Here is a 17,151-nt window from a genome sequence, read left to right on the forward strand (position 1 = left end):
AATTAATTCAGGCACATCGAATTGTTTTAGCTGTTTGTTCGCCGTATTTTAAGAACTTGTTTGAAAAAACTCCGGCTACTAATCATCCTATAGGTAGACACATAACCTAAATAAAGGACAAAGGAAAATACTGATCAGTAAACTTTTCTAACAATCTTGTATCTTTTCCAGTTTTTCTTAAAGACATATCCTACAAAAACCTCACAGATTTAATACAATTCATGTACAGCGGTGAGGTCCATGTTAAACAAGATGACCTCCCAAGTTTTATTGCAATTGCAGAAAGTTTGCAAATCAAAGGACTTACAGAATTCGGTGTAAATGATGTAAGCATCTAAAAGTACTTCTTGTACTTATTCAACAAGTACTAATATTTATTATTATTTAGAACGAAACCAGTAGTACTACAAAGAATGGTGAAAACACATCCATGAGTAGATCAGCCAGGGCGAATAAGAGGGCTTTAAGGAAAGAACTTCCAGAGGATGATATTCCTCTCAAGTATAGAAAGAGAACTAGTCATACGAGAAGTAAATATTCACAAAACATGTATACATTATCCAATCGATTATTAATCAATTATATTTTAGGTACAAGAAATTCATCAAAAAATGATGAAGACCCATTAGAAGATGGTGCTTCAACAAGTCAGATGAATTATGTAGCAGGTATTAATCATTATAAATAATTAGTTTTGATATTATTTGAGCAATAATTTTATTTCATTAGTTTTTATTAGCAAAGTGTGAGCCCGTTTTGGAAGACAGCAACATGGATGATGATCACTTCGATACCGGTTTTGATAAAGATGATGATGACAATGAAATCTTTGAAAATTCAAATTATCTGAACACTTCTAACAATACAAGTCAGTATTTTTATATATTATTTATTTTACCATAGATGTTGTGTATTATTTTAGTTTATAATAATTTATTTTTAATAAAAATCATGGTAATCATAATAAAAAAAAATATGATTATTAATCCTTATTGTGTGAGTGAGATATTTTTTTAATTGTGCAAAGAATCAGTGAGTTAAATCAGTGTTTCGTTCAGTTATTATTGGAATAGCATAAGTTAAGTAATTTTTTATACATTACACATAATTTACATTTACAAATCATTTTAATAACTTCAATTTTTAGGCAACCAACAAGACAAAGCATCAACGGCACCTCAAACAGTCCCTATAACACCACAAGACGACCAAGAATTTCAAAATCCAGACAGTGAAGCACCCGTCCCTGTAGAATTCTTTCCCACAAAAATGGGAGGCTATGTTATGGTACACGACTCACAAATTTATTCCCTAGAAAGGCGAGGTGGAGACCACTGGTACTGGTGTTGTAATTTAAAAGGTAAAAAGAACTAAAATCCTCTTAATGTTATAATCACTATTAATTGTATCTATTTTTTAGGACCAAGAAGATGTCCGGCTCGATGTCAAACCACTTCTCAATTCGATAGTGTTGTTATAAGGAATTCAGATCACAATCATCCAGATAGAACTGCAGAAATTGAAAGAAGACGGTTGAGAGTGACAGCAACAGCAGGGCCTGATGATTGTGCAGAATGGATGAGACGTTTAGAGGCACAACAGAATTTGAAAGAGGAACGCAAACAAGAGAATAATAAAGATGAAAATTAGAACTTGTGGAAGACATTTGTACGGTTTTGATTTTATTATAAGACTGCTTGATATTGTTTGGAATTTGCAACTTAGTTTGCAGCAGAAATTTAATTTCAGTCACCAGAATTGTATATACAGATATTATTCATCAACTTAGTTTAGAAAGCTTTATTAGATTATAATTAAGTTATGAGAAATATGTAAGAAAAATATTTTGCATGCATTTTAAAAACATGCATTTATTTGAATGATGTAAAATGTGCTGAGGTGATTCAATTATCTATTATAAAGCCCTTGATTCAAAACTTCATTATTTAAGTAATATTTATGAAACATAATTTTTAAGTCATAGTAATAAGATATGTTGCTAAAATATGAGATGTTTTAAAATATCTTAAAATAAATTAAGTTTGTCAATAATTTAAAATTTAATTTAAAAGTGTAGAAGACTAGTTTATAAGTTTGCCAAACTAGTATAAGAGTCAAATATGACATGTACAAAATTTTAACAATATTTTAATAAAACACGCTTTAATAAATATAAAAATGTATATATTTCTAACTTTCCGAAGTCAAAAATTGGTCAAACCTGTGATATATATATATGTATATAAAGTATTCATTATTTATTTTTATTTCAGGTACCAAAGAAAAACAATCAGACACCCCAAACACCGATTCTGTTACACCAAAGAACATAACTGGAATTAACCAAACCGAATTTTAAATCAATTTATCATATTGAAAACCCCATTGCAATTATTAATTAATCCAGTACAAATCCCAGAAATAGAAACTATAGCCAAAAATCAAGCAGCAATAAATTCTGAGAAAGAAAATGAAGCTTCAAATAATTCAAAAGACAAACCAAAGTCAGATAAAGAAACAGAAGAAGAAATGATCATTTCTAATGAAGAAATTGAAGATGTTTTAGTCTATACTTTGAGCACCCATGGGTACCCTCAATTGATTCATCAGGGACATTGTTTCCAAAGGTACAAAAATGCAAACGGCAGAGCTTATTGGAAATGCAAGCAATCGAGACAACTGGGCTGTAAGGCTAGACTGGTAAGATAAAAGATAGTATAGTATTTTTTATATTTAACTTATCAATCTATATTTCTAGATTACAGAACCTTTGGCTCAAACTTCTGGCAGTAAACCATCCACAAAAATTACTGTAACATCGAAGTATCACAATCATGGAAAGATAAAAGATTTTTGGGGCTCAAGGTAATATAATACACAAAATATATTGTATCATTATTACATTTTTCATCTATCTATTTTTTCATTGCAGATCAAAACCGAGATCCAAGTTTAGCAAAGAGATGGAGAGAGAAATAAGAGAAGAGCAAGAATTACAAGACGAGTTATCAGAAAAGCAAAACAAATCTGAAACAAATACTAATAGTAAAGAAAACACAACAGCTCCAACTAATAAGTCTGTTGAAACTCCAAACCCAAATGATATTTCCAAAAATAATGATGACAGTGTAAATAAAGAAGCAACAAATCCCAATTTAAGTGATTCAGGATTAAATAATTTGCAAAACCAATTCGAAGAGGTTTCCCAAAGAAGTAATGATTATGAAGATATCGATATGTCTATAGTAGATTTAGAATACTATGATTAATAAAAAATCAATTATTATAAGTAAACTATTGTATATAATATAATATTTATGATATTCATGATAACGGTTTGCCTTTAATGCTCGAAAGAGAAGATTTAGATCGCTAGGAATAATAAAAATTGAGTATTATGTATTGATAAGATATTTATGATGATGGTTTTTGATCATAATTATTTTAATGTTATTGTCGGGTAATATATTTTATTACATATTAATTTTATTGTAAATAATCTTTTATTGTAATAAAAGATCATGTAGATGAATAAATTCATGTGTTTCTATTTGTGAAAAATCTTATCTGTAATGATATTTAAAATATAATTTTAAATAATGGAAAAATTTAAAGAAACTAGGTGAAGTGGCATTCTGCCTTTTTAATTTAAATAAAGAATAAATAATATCTGCAATTCAGTTATTAAAAGTATACATGATTTATTTGAGATTCAGACAGATTAAGAATAACTAGAAAGAAAACAAAGTTAGCAAAACCGATTTTTTGACTTTTGAACATATTATAACTTCTATTTTATGTGTTACTTTGAAATAAATTTTGAATTTATGAGAATTTAAATAAGTTGACAGTTGTAACTCCACGATTTTAAAAAATCATAAGATAATCAAAATTATGCCGGATTCAGTATATAAAATACAGAAACTTATTGTATTACTATTTTATGTTTGTGTTAATAAAGATTCTTTTTTCCATTTTGTTCATATTTTTTAACTTAAACAATTAATTTAAAATGTCTGCCATAGATACTGTCATAAATAAGAATGTTGTTTTCACGAAACGCTTAATAAAATTAAAATAAAGCTATATTTGTAATTACCAAATACCTTAAAAACCACTGTTAATTATATTAATATTGTTATAACAATAATAACCATTATTAATAATATCATTATTATTACTTTTCGTTAAACCATCCCGCCTATATTTTCGATCTCTCTGACATCGGAAACAAAACTGTCAAAACTGACACATCAGTTACTAGCGAAGTATTTTGCTAAATAACTAAATTAAATTATAAGTATTTTGTGGAAAACACTAACCAGTGAATAAAAAAGATGCATTCTAACACACAAATAACATTTTCTAAAGAGTAAGTACCTACAAACAATATAAATTTGTAAAAATAATAAGTTTGTACACATTTTTGACATTCCGCCATTTTTTCACGAACCAGGATTACCGTTGATATCCACAAATGCAAGATCGCAGTAATAAAATTAATAAAATACAAGTAGTGTTAAAGAAAAGTTGTAGCTCGTTAAAGTGGTTTATTATTTGTGAAAAATGTATAGATATGGATTTCGGAAGATGGACAGGTAGTTTTATAATACAACAAATAAAGTAACATTTTATGGACAAACTGAGGGCCGCCATATTTCTGTTAACTTCACGTTCAAAACATACAAATGTCATTTGGACGTTTTTAAAACGCAAATTAATATTGTGTTGCACATTTATTAAAAATTAGTTGTAAGTAGCATTTTGCCTTAAGGTAAGTTGCACGAACTTTCCGATATGTATAAATAATCGATAAGAAATCAGATAGAAATGCTATCTGTTAAATTTGAGGTTAGATTCTTAATAAAATTTCACTAAAAACTAATCAATGCAATTTCCAGTTAAAATCTTTCAAACAAACTTAAATTATTTGTAATCACATTAATATTTAACACATTTCGTTTTACTTCGTGTTCAAAAATTTATTTTATTTAAGTGTGCAGGTCAACGGTAATCAGTACGAAACACAGCTCAGAATATGGGGGGTGTTTGCTATCATTTCAAACTTTAACCAATTGTTATAATAAAATCACATTTCGTAGGCCTAGAATATTTTAATTATGTTAATTTAGACCACAGGTTCCCAAACTATTTTGTGTCGTGATTTTTTTTAGATCCCTTGAAAGTGTCATGGATCCATAAATATCACTTTGAAAATCAATGTTTTAAGCCATGAACTTTTTTAATATGCAAAGTTGCATTAAAATCGGTGAAAAATATTTAAGCAACAGTTAATTATAAAGAAACAATGACCGATTGTCATGAAAAACAAATCAACGGCAGTCTTTATCAAAAATGGCTTTAAAATTTTTAAAATCGGTACAGCCGTTTTTGAAGAAACAAATTTAGAAATAGAAACAAATTTCTACTTTCAGTTTTCACAATTAAAAAAATTCTTACTCTTAGGGACTTAGGCGAGGGACTACCAGAAGTCGGAAAAGTCCGTTTCAAAAATAGGTTCTCAATATCAGATGACGAAAGTAGTGAAGAGAGCACCTCAGACGACTCAGGAAGCGATTCATCTTCATCAGATTCTTCAACCGAAGACGAGAGACAATCAAGAGAAGGTCGCAAAGTCCTCGTCATGCCCGAACCAGTTAACGACAAGTAATAAATAATACAAATTACTTCAATAAACTTACATTCCTTATGCAGAGCAGATTTTTCATTTGTTTCATTATTTACGATTATTTGCACTACAATTATTTATGGGCGACGGGATAAAATATTCTTCCAATCCATACATTTTTTATTAACTCAAGATTTGTACTACTATTTAACCTTAAAATGTAATGACATGAAACATCGGAAAATGAACAATATGCTTCGCGCTTTCGGTGACGTACGCACATATAAAGTCACGCATACCAAGAATCCTCGCACAAATACGACCAATCAGAATCCACCCGTATAGACATCATATCATCGAGAGCAAATGACTCTCACTTGACCTTGCCGTAACTATTTCCGTTGCATTTGTACGGATTTACACCCATGTCGCGCCTAAAGATGTTTTGACTTCATTAAATATTTCTAAATAATTGCCTTCAAATTTAAATTGTCCATTTATATTTTCAGGGCTTATAGAGATACCAGGGAATGGGTGGAAAAGGCCACAAGACACAGTCAAAAATTTGTAACGGATCTTCGAAAACATGAAGCAGGTAATGAGTTAGATTCGTGGTCTGCTTCAAGTAGCAGAAGGTCGATAGATGATCCTGGACGAGTACCAGAGATTTGCGAAATGCCATTAACTGACGATGGCAGTGAGTAGTTATTGTGAAAAGAATCATTATTGCAGGGCAAAAAATAAAAAAAAAACTATTTTTAATCCAGTTTTATATTCAAAATCTTCTGGTTTTCCTTATCATATTTATTAACATTGCTTGTTTATTTTTAAAGAAGTGAAACACACCGACCAGGTTTGGGACAGGGCTGTGATCCATTATATGGCAAAAGAAGTTGGACTTCGAAATGGACACATGAAAGTTCCAAATCTTGATTTTCCTGATACAGAACATGGACGAGAACTCAAAAAATTGCACAGGTAAATAAAGAACACAGGTCTAAGAATTGCATCTACCCCGAAAAGATCATGTGTTTATAATACAGTAGAACTCCAATTATCCGAATTAATGGGGACCGGGACCCATTCGGATAATCAAATATTCGGATAATCGGAGTTTTATTTGAAATTGCCATTGGAGAGAAAAAAAGTTACGTTTTGATATTGCATTATTTTTTTTATTGAATTAAATGAAAGAAACATGACATTTTCACATGTTTTAAATATAAATAAAATGTACTTATGTACAAGTTTAGAAATAAAAATCATTGTTTGTAAACATCTCCGTCAAATCAAAACAAACAATGTGCCTACACTGGCTTTGCTGGTGGAAGAATAATAGCGCACTTAGACTTTTTTTGGACATTTTTTCTGAAAGTGATTCGGATAATCGGCGATTCGGATAGTCGGAGTTCGGATAATTGGAGTTCTACTATAATTGGATAAAATATAATTAATTATGTCGCCATCTAACGGTGTGCTTTTACAAAAACCAAAACCTGGTAGGGGGGCTTTTGACTCGCCATTTTGAGCTTTTAATTTTATTCTTTTTTTATTATTATGTAAAATATAGTTGTTAATAATACATGGCTAAGACAACATCTACGTTTCATTTGAGTTTATTATTCAATAAGAGACAACTATATCAAAATATTACTATTATAGCTCTATGTAATTGTTGACTCTGAAAATGGATATAGACTTCCTTTTGATCTATGTGGGTGAAAAGAACTTTCGTACCAAAGGTGCACTTTTAAGTCTTATCAGAAAACCGATAGCAACAACTTGGTTGTATCAGCAATTTACCAATTTTTTCCCGATTTTAGTTACATGGTGAAAGGTTTCGACGCAGGCAGAGCTGAAGGACTAAAATTAGTACAGAAGTCTTTGCAAGTTGCAGCAGGCAAGTTTTTTTGCACATTTAATTGCCCACATATTATAATTGTAGATTTACAATAATATAATAATATTATATTCAGATATGGGCGTTTTGTCTAAAGAAAATGGAATTTTCCAAATCAAGACACTCCCCGGTAAGTTAATAGAATTAACAAATATAATATAAATTTAGGGGCCAATTCTGCGGTAAAAATATGCTATCTTATACTCCTTTCTTGGTAATAAAAATTGTAAAATTGCTATCAGGCGTATTTTAAATATAAACAAATCTAGAAAAATGTTATCATAACTGCATCATTATGATGCGCGATTATAATATATGGCTTTATATGTAAAACGCCTGCTCGTACAGCAAATATAGCATTTCACAGTTTATAGTACCAAGAAAGAAGGATAAGATAGCGTTGTCATGTTACCGCATAATTAGCCCCTTAGTAAATAATAATTTAGATTGTAATTTCCCAAAGTGTCTACCATAAGACCAAATGCTAAACTTTGCAAGTTTTCTAATAAAATTTTGAGTTACAAGAGACTTGGTTAGAATTTGGTCCAAAGACATCAATTGACACTTTCCATGAGCTCTGCAGAATTCATTTCTATAATTTGCATTCCTTTACTCCCCTTCTTGGGGTCCTTTCCCCAAAATTGCATTTATATCTTCTGACCCAGGAAAATCAGCGATCGAGACCATAGACTATATCATTCGCTACTGTGTTGTAGCGATGTACATCGACGACCTCAGGACGAATGGAAGGACCAACCAACCAGCCGCCAACCAGCAGCAGCAGCAGAGGGCAAAAAATGGTAACGACGCCGCCTGCATCGACCTGGACCAGCTGGTCACCAGGCTGAACCAGAAGAAGAGGAAGAGAGTGGCCGAATCGGAGTCTAGCGAATCCAGTCGGAGTCGGAGGCGCTATAGAAAGAAGAGGCGCAAATCCAAGAAACGATCCAGCAAACGTAAGATGAAAAGATGGTAGATGGAAGTAGTAGTTTTGTAATAGATTTAAAGGGTATTCTAGTGTAGAGCCTTGAATTTTAGGTCATTTCTAAATTGTCGTAAAAGAAAGCAATTAATGTTTTTACTATCCATTTTTACCACTTGTTTATTAATATTATTAAAATACAAAACAAAAATAAAAAAATAAAAAAGTTGAAAATTGTAAAAACTGGCAACTGATGAAATGGGTGGTTTCAAAAAATTGGCGCCTCAGTCTTGACATGATTTCAGCCCTCCTAGCCATCGGAAATGCAAAAAATAAAAAGATTATTAATCTACAATGATGTCGCAATCGCCCGAACTAGCGATAAGTAAAAAAAAAGTTTTTTTACAAATTGGCGACTGTTTGAAAAAAAGTGTGTTATTACTGTTTTTTGAGTTTCTCGAATTTTTTAAAAATAGTAAAAATTGGAATTTGGGGATAATCCTAGTTCGGGCTATAGATAGGTCTATAAACAAGACTCTCTGAATATTTCAAGTGAATCGGTCGATTAAAACTCGAGAAATCGTGTCAACAGTACTGAAAAAGTCTGTTCTGAGAAAAAAAAACGCATTTAAAGTTTTGCGTGAAGTAGAGGTGGGTCGTTGACGGTTTTGCCGTCAACGAAACGAAACGATTATCGGGGTTTCGTCAACTAGTTAAATAACTAGTTATTTTTCAACTATAGTTATTTTTAACGATTCAACGCTGGCAACGTTAAGAAACTGATAGTTGAAATAACAGTTTCATTGAAAGTTGGTAATATATATGAAGTTTGTTCTTATAAAAGTCAGGTTGACGTTGGATTTGATGAATAAAAAGAAGTAAATGTGAATTGTCACATTTATTACACACACACACACACACACATATATATATATATATATATATATATATATATATATATATATATATATATAAAATAAAGGTTTAATTTAAAAAACTTAAATATTTTCATTACAGCAAAGCCATATACTAAAACATCGAATTTACATTTTATATAAAATTAGCAATATAAAAATGTATAGTTATATAAAATGTTATAAAAAATAAAAAATCAATTTTCAGGTTTAGTTTAAAAAAATTATTACAAGACAAATGCTATGAGATTTTTATGAAAAATATTAACCATTGAAAACTATAATAAATGTAACTGATTTTCTAAAATTAAACGATTTGGCGCGTGTTGCAAGTTTCTTTTAAGATGTACATGTACATTTGCAATATTATAAAAGCAGTAGCCTGACAATAAGCGATTTTCATAGTATTAGTTGATCCTTTCCGACGCAGGTACCTGCCTACGTTCGTTTTCGACAACGAACGAATTCCTATATCGTTGAAAAAACTAACTGGCCGCCATGTTTTCAACTGCTTCGAAACCAGTTGATTTTCAACTAGTTATTTCGTTGCGACGAAACGGTTAGTTAGTTAACGAAGAAGAAACGGTTGAAAATAACCGTTCGTTGATTCAACGCCCATCACTAGCGTGAAGCCAAACCAGTATGGAGACCGAGTCAATAAAATGCCTATATCTCTGTAAATAATTCAAATTTTCAAAAACTTTTTCGTACCCATATTCTTAGATAGTTAAACTTTGAAAATATGAAATAAAAAAAATCGATTTTTTTTAATTTCTACACTAGAATACCCTCTTAAGAAACCAATTCTTTGATGATATAGGATATGTAAGAGTAATGCTATGTTTCCATTTTATCTGAGATTTGGCCCCTTAATTTAATTATAGAATACTATAGAGGCAGGTCCAGCCGTTAAGGAGATACAGAGCTAAATGTGCAAAAAATGGCAGTGAACTAAGCGTCCGATTTGAATGATCTAAAAAACTTCTTGTATTGAAGAAACAATTGCTTTTGAGGATAAAAAATTATTACATCTTTTTTTATTTTCCATAAAATATTTTTGTAATTTTTTGGATTAAAAATTCAAAAAATTACCCAGGCTAAGCACAGTCTAAGCGCCACTCTGGTACAAATGTTTACCCAAGTGCTTTTAGACTGTTTATGTACTGTCGCGAGACTATACGGGAGCACTTTTTCAATTTTGTGTAAATTAGACAACTATTTTTTTTTTCAAAATTGAATTCGAAATGAAATGACGATTATTAATGTTCTGGAGATAAATTGATTGATTTATGATTATGATTTGATTTGCTCAGATATAACAAGTTAGCAAAAATAATGAAGGTTACACTATTTGTGATAATATATTTGAAGACGTTTAAAACTCGAATTAATTACGGTACGGAAAGTTCCAGCAATTTGCCTTAAGGCACGATGCCATGCGCCCCTCTAGATAATTCTAAATTTATATTCTATTTATTTATTATTTTTCTCTTTTAGGTTCAAAACGAAGGAATCACAAAAAATACAAGAAGTCGAAAAGAAGGAGAAACGTCCACGAAAAAAATACCATCGTTTTGTCCAGCGACTCGGATTGAACAAATTTATGATACACCACTGTTTTATTTAAGATTTATTACTTTTTTAAATAAATAGATAAATAAAAATTAATTATTAAATTAATTATTAGTTAAAATAATTAATAGTTGTTTTGGATATTAGATTAATCAGAGCAAGCATCGAGAACGTTCCTAATGCCCTTTTATAAATGAATTATTATAAAAATCAAATAATAAATTCATTCTTATAATAATATATTGAAAAATTTGATTTTGATATGATATTTTACAGATATTATTTGCAAAATTCTATATTTATAAGATTGTACTTAAATGCATTCGATAGCAAATTTATAAATATGTGTATTAAAATGAAGATATAAAATAAAATATATAACGATGCTTGGAATTAAACATAAATTAGAAGGAAAAATTGTTGGAATTTGATACATTTTTAAATGCATATAAATTATTTTATTTCATTTATTTATGTAAAGAAACTTAATTATTAATTATTATTTTTGTAACTAAGCTCTACATTATTTTACCCGATAAAGATTATTTATTTTATTTATTAAGTAGATATATAATAGACAAGTGTTTGTTCACAATACTCTGTGGTCCTTCACCCATTTTTTTTATTTTGTGTCTATTATTTAAATAAACATTGATTTAAATTTAAATGTATTATGAATATTTCTGAGGCTCCTTTCTGATTGTTGTATCGAAATTAAGTTCATAAATAAAGAAATAAATTCCTTGTGCCCCTCTAATGCAGAGTCAATATTGAATTATCGTGTCTTTATGGGGGCACAACACGAAAAGTGTTAAATCGAACCTTTAAATAGAAATATTTGGTATTTGTGTGGTCTTTTGTGTTATTTGTAGTTTTCATTCTTTTCGGAGAATGTACGATGCGGGTGGAACTAAATAATATATATATATATATATATATATATATATATTACATATATGGATTAATAGCATTATAGGTTCAAAGGGTCAAAATCGTGTGGTCACGACGAAAAACGTTTTTTGTTCATTTCAAGTCGAAGATGACATAAGTCTGTATGTCGAAACGTTTGAGAAAAGTGCAGAATCTATAAAATATTTTCTCTTTTTATTTAATGTGCTGCCCTGAAGAATTTGGCACATATATATCACAAGCACTAAAAGCCTGTAATTTGTGTCGGCATTTGTATATGAATAAACTGCCAATTTGTTGCCATTTTAATGATAAGGTGTCAAAGTAGGATTTACAGGTGAAATTCAATTTAGCACTGTTATTATGTATTTAACAGGTATTTTTAAAGATTTATCTGATAATTGCATCTTTAACGCCGCCGTATCATATGAACAAAAATATATGATATAATGATCAGTAATGACTTCTATAAATACCCAATTGATATCTTTTGAATAGATTTTGAACTTTCAATATCGGTCCAGGAGTTTCCAATTTTGGTGTCAAACGATTCAGAATAACTTGTAACGTAGAAACAACGTAAAGTTAGAAAACCGGGAAGTCATAAAATTTTATTCCATTCTATTTTATTCTAATTGATAGTTGACAATTATAAAATTTATTTTTTGCTTAAATTCATATTTATTTATAGGCACTGATCGTTAGACATATGTCTCTACATACTTTGCTAGAAATGTATTTTAAGTGAAAACTGTTAAATGTTATATATGAGATATATTCGATTCCATATATAGGCACACACACACACACATATATATAATATATATATAATATATATATATATATGTGTGTGTATAAATTTCTGCTCTGAATTCTTATAAGTTGCCTACGATTATCTACAAGACATGATTGATGCTCTTGTCATTCTCAAAGCACCAGTTCGTTAGAGCCAACTGATATTTTTTTAATTCTACATAATATATATATATATATATATATATATATACAATTAGTTATAAATATTTGTAGTAAATATTCATTGTGTGTGGTATTGATTGATTTGTTACCCATCAGCAAATTAGCAAACTTGAAATAAAACCAATGGTGTCCGCACGCTAACCCAAAAGGGCTACTATTGATTACTATCAATTTATAAGTGCAATTATTGTAATAGCTGTTATATTGGAGAAAAATTCTCTGCATATTTAAAAAAAATGAATCATCGAATTTAGAACTCGAAAAATCCAAATCAATTCAACACTATGGCTCTAAACGTAATATTAATTTTAAAAACAATTTTAGTACAAAAACGATCAATTTGAAATTCGTAAAGGACTTTACTGATAAGCGAACTAAAATTCAAAAAAAATCTGTTATAACATTTGATAACATATCACGAAACGTTTAAATAAAGAGAAAAAATTATTTTATTGATAATTATCAATATTAATTAACAAATTTTGTAAATAAAGTAAAGGCATTACAAACAATTATGCCAAAATCTTCAATTTTTCACAAACTATCTCCATTTCTCGTCATGTATCTTTCCCTCATACACAAACACGTTTTCCTATATTTATATTTTATTATCACATAAATTATGACTTTAAAGTCCACCCGCTATTCCTACATAATAGTGTTTTTTCCTAAAGCATTTTATATTCATTTAAATGGCTTTTTATTGAGATAAACTTATTTACATATTTAAAATTCAATAAAGGCCTCTTCGAGGGTGCACACTGTATCATAAAATATGTCATTTCATTCGATTTATAAATGCATAAAAAATAATTGAATAAGATTAGATAGTAAAGAGAATGTATACATACATATACAGGTATAGTTAGTTTATTATATAAATATTATGACAATATCTTTCACTAAAATGTTGAAAAAAATTCTTCGTGTGTATACAAGTTGCCACCTGTTGAGATGAAGGTACCAAAAAAGGTGCTTATTTCTTTTTAAGGCTTTCACACGAATATGTGTGGTTAATATTATTTTAATTTAATTAGCATCTTAGTTCTTAAAAAAATTATATATGATATTATTTTGGTTATAAAATTAGAAATGACATGATAATTATGTTGACAACTTCACAGTGGAGTTCCTCATTATGAAGACACAAAGATAGGAATCAAATAATGTAATAGGCTATTTTGTGATTGTTAATAAATAGCGCATATTTTTTTAGAAAGACTAAAATATTTAAAAAGCAAGAACAATTAAATATAATTCACCTGCAAGTTTATTTTTGAAATAGAATTTTTTTAGAAGCCAACTCTCCATCATATGTAAACTACTGAAGTTAGTAACGCATGACTTCCTTAAATTCTGATTCGCCATTGGCCGACAATATCGTTATTTAACTAGAATTGACGGGATTGGTCGGTTTTTTTTATCTATGGGTCGCTTAATGTTTCAAAACAGAAAAATCGATATTTTTGATTAAATTATAAAAAAAATGTAGCCATTTTGTTAATGAAATGTCAACAAAAGTATAGAATACATTTTAACTAAAAATATAGAATACACTTAACAAAAAATAAATTTCGAATTCATTTAACTAAAAGTCGAATTTAATCTTATATTCGGAAATAAGCACAAAAACGGTAAATTTTTGAACAAATATTTGTAAAATACTAACCTGAATATATATTTTCTTATAAAATAATTATGTGTCACTTATTAGATTCACCATTGGACTACAATATCGTCATCATTCACGCGATTGGTCGGTTAATGTTTCAATTTTTCAATTAATGAAAAACTTACGGAAGGACAATTGTCAAGTCATGATAAAATTGAAATGTCACATATAATTTAATTTAAAAGGATATTAAGTTTATCAAAAGTTTATACAAATGTCAGCAAGTAGCCACTTTGTAATTGAAATGTCAACAAAAGTATAGAATACATTTTTAACTAAAAACATAGAATACATATTAAACTAAAAGTCGAATTTAATCTTATATTCAGCAATAAGCATAAAAACGATAAATTTTTGAACAAATATTTGTAAAATTTTGACCTGAATATATATTTTCTTTTAAAAATATATTATGCGTCACTTATTCGATTCGCCATTGGACGAAAATATTATCATTTAACTAGAGTTGACGCGATTGGTCGTTTAATGTTTCTAAACAGAAAAATCGATATTTTTGATTCAATGGATAAAAAACTTACGGATGGCAATTGTCAAACCATGATAAAATTGAAATGTCAAATATAATTTAATTTAAAAGGAAATAAAGTTCATCAAAAATTTATACAAATGTCCGAATATCCATTTTGTAACTGAAATGTCAACAAAAGTATAGAATACGTTTTTAACTAAAAATATATAACACATATTTAACTAAAAGTCGAATTTAATCTTATATTCAGCAATAAGCAGAAAAGCGATACATTTTTGAACAAATATTTGCAAAATTTTAATCTGAATATATATTTTCTTATAAAATTTATTATATCACTTATTCGATTCGCCATTGGACGAAAATATCGTCATCATTTAACTAGAGTTGACGCGATTGGTCGGTTAATGCTTCAAAACAGGAAAATCGATATTTTTGACAAAAAAGTTTTACCTCAATCGCGTGTAAACCTTTAATGATTTATTTTATTAATTATAATACATATTTTGAACATCTCAGTCTGGTATCAGAGTTAGGTATCAATATCCATACATAGTATGTGTAGATATATATCTAAACCCTCAGTGTATTACATCTTTCTAAGTCCATTCTAATTAATTAGGCATGTCCCCATGGTTTTCTTAGAATAAATAGCATATGTGCCGTATTTTGTGTGATTCACTACTGGTTTAGTAAGAGTATGTATAAAATGTAGTCCAAAAGATGTGGGCGTCTTCAGGAATGCAGTTTTTACTCTTTTTGTGCTCCGGTGAAATTAAAAAAATCAAAATAACGTTTACTTGTCAAACGCATCTGGAGATAAAGAAGACTTTTATATCTATATTTAATTTATGATTAATTAGCAGGTACAATCGAAAATTAAATGAACCACAAATAATTTTTATATTTTTCTATTTACTTTACATAATGCCTCTCATCAGGTTTCGGACACTTGACCTTAAGTCATCATCAGACTGTTCAAATAAATTTCATTTTTTCGTTCATTTCAATTTTTTCGTATTTTCTGTCCCATTGTTTAGAAAGCACTCATTAGTACTCGAACTACTACTGGTTTCAGAATAATTTATAATAAATAATGTAAAACTGTGTACACAAAAATGAGTATTTACTCTTGAGTAAATTAGCCATGGCGGAGTCAAAAGTAATAAATGATAAAAAAAAATAATAAAAAATTATCAAGATTGTAATATGTGTGAAACCAATCGTAAATTTTTTGCGTATTTTTTGTTGTTTTGTAAGAAATTTGGAATTAAGAAATTATCCAGAATAAACGTTATAAAAGATCCTTCACAGATGGGTCTTTTGAATTTTTCTTAAAAATGTAGTATGGTCGTTAATGTGTTCCTCTAGCATAGTTTTATATTGTTTAAATTGTTTTTTATATTTTGTAGTGGTTTTATTAAATTTTGGCTCGTTTCCCCAATATAAATAAATTGAATTGCAATCTGAACAATTAATTTGATACACCGAGACTGATTGAAGACTAAGACTATAGCCGAAATATATAGATTTTAGATTAATTTTTTTTAGAATTTTATGATTTTATTAATATGCACGATTATTAAACTCTCAATATATACATCTATATACACATTTATAAATATATAGGTGAGCATAAAAAATAAAATCATACACAAAGCCGAGTAAAGGGATTAACTTAAGCATATTTATCATATGCTTACTTTGACATATATAAACATTTATATATATATATATATATATATACATATATATATATACAAGTATTTTAATACAGTTTCTTGTCAGAATGATTGGCTGACAGTGACTTAGCGCGTTTTCTGTTTATGAATAAATAAAACTTTGAATTAAGATATGAATATTATTATAATATATATATATATATATATATATATATATATATATATACATATACAAACATAATGTGACTAAGAAAAGTGACATTGCACTTTAGCCTTGTAAGAATGCATTTTTGTTATAAATTTTTACATAAATTATGCCCTATATACACAGATCCATATATACATATATATATATATACAAATTTAAAGGTAAATGTATATTTTATTTGTTAAAAATTAAATTAAATTGATGACGCACATATAAACACTCGAGCAATAAACACAATCTTACAAATAAAGAACAATAAGATACTACATATGTTT

At 28.7% G+C, this 17,151-nt stretch overlaps 2 protein-coding genes across 2 annotated transcripts; both read left to right on the top strand.

Annotated features, from left to right (window-relative positions):
• The first annotated feature begins 10 nt into the window (after positions 1-10).
• LOC113369731 lies at positions 11-1,750 on the top strand. Its single transcript, XM_026610293.1, has 7 exons — positions 11-93; positions 172-326; positions 389-530; positions 591-668; positions 740-868; positions 1,148-1,360; positions 1,421-1,750. The coding sequence occupies exons 2-7, from the start codon at positions 222-224 to the stop codon at positions 1,648-1,650; spliced, it is 897 nt and encodes a 298-aa protein (XP_026466078.1). The 5' UTR covers positions 11-93; positions 172-221; the 3' UTR covers positions 1,651-1,750.
• Positions 1,751-2,382: 632 nt separating this feature from the next.
• On the top strand, positions 2,383-3,269 carry LOC113369732. Its single transcript, XM_026610295.1, has 3 exons — positions 2,383-2,700; positions 2,759-2,865; positions 2,933-3,269. Exons 1-3 carry the CDS (start codon positions 2,530-2,532, stop codon positions 3,267-3,269), a joined length of 615 nt encoding a protein of 204 aa, XP_026466080.1. The 5' UTR covers positions 2,383-2,529.
• The last annotated feature ends 13,882 nt before the right edge of the window (positions 3,270-17,151 follow it).

The sequence above is a fragment of the Ctenocephalides felis genome, unplaced genomic scaffold (genome assembly GCF_003426905.1).
Source record: "Ctenocephalides felis isolate EL2017-DRISC unplaced genomic scaffold, ASM342690v1 CF-g0.4_SCAFFOLD_01468, whole genome shotgun sequence".
Lineage (NCBI taxonomy): Eukaryota > Metazoa > Arthropoda > Insecta > Siphonaptera > Pulicidae > Ctenocephalides > Ctenocephalides felis.

Excerpts from the sequence above, each read along its gene's own strand:
- LOC113369731 (XM_026610293.1), top strand. The coding sequence starts at position 222 with ATGTACAGCGGTGAGGTCCATGTTAAACAAGATGACCTCCCAAGTTTT. Across the intron at positions 327-388 it reads CAGAATTCGGTGTAAATGAT|AACGAAACCAGTAGTACTAC; the intron begins GTAAGCATCTAA and ends ATTATTATTTAG. Across the intron at positions 869-1,147 it reads GAACACTTCTAACAATACAA|GCAACCAACAAGACAAAGCA; the intron begins GTCAGTATTTTT and ends TTCAATTTTTAG.
- LOC113369732 (XM_026610295.1), top strand. The coding sequence starts at position 2,530 with ATGATCATTTCTAATGAAGAAATTGAAGATGTTTTAGTCTATACTTTG. Across the intron at positions 2,701-2,758 it reads TGGGCTGTAAGGCTAGACTG|ATTACAGAACCTTTGGCTCA; the intron begins GTAAGATAAAAG and ends CTATATTTCTAG. Across the intron at positions 2,866-2,932 it reads AAAGATTTTTGGGGCTCAAG|ATCAAAACCGAGATCCAAGT; the intron begins GTAATATAATAC and ends TTTTCATTGCAG.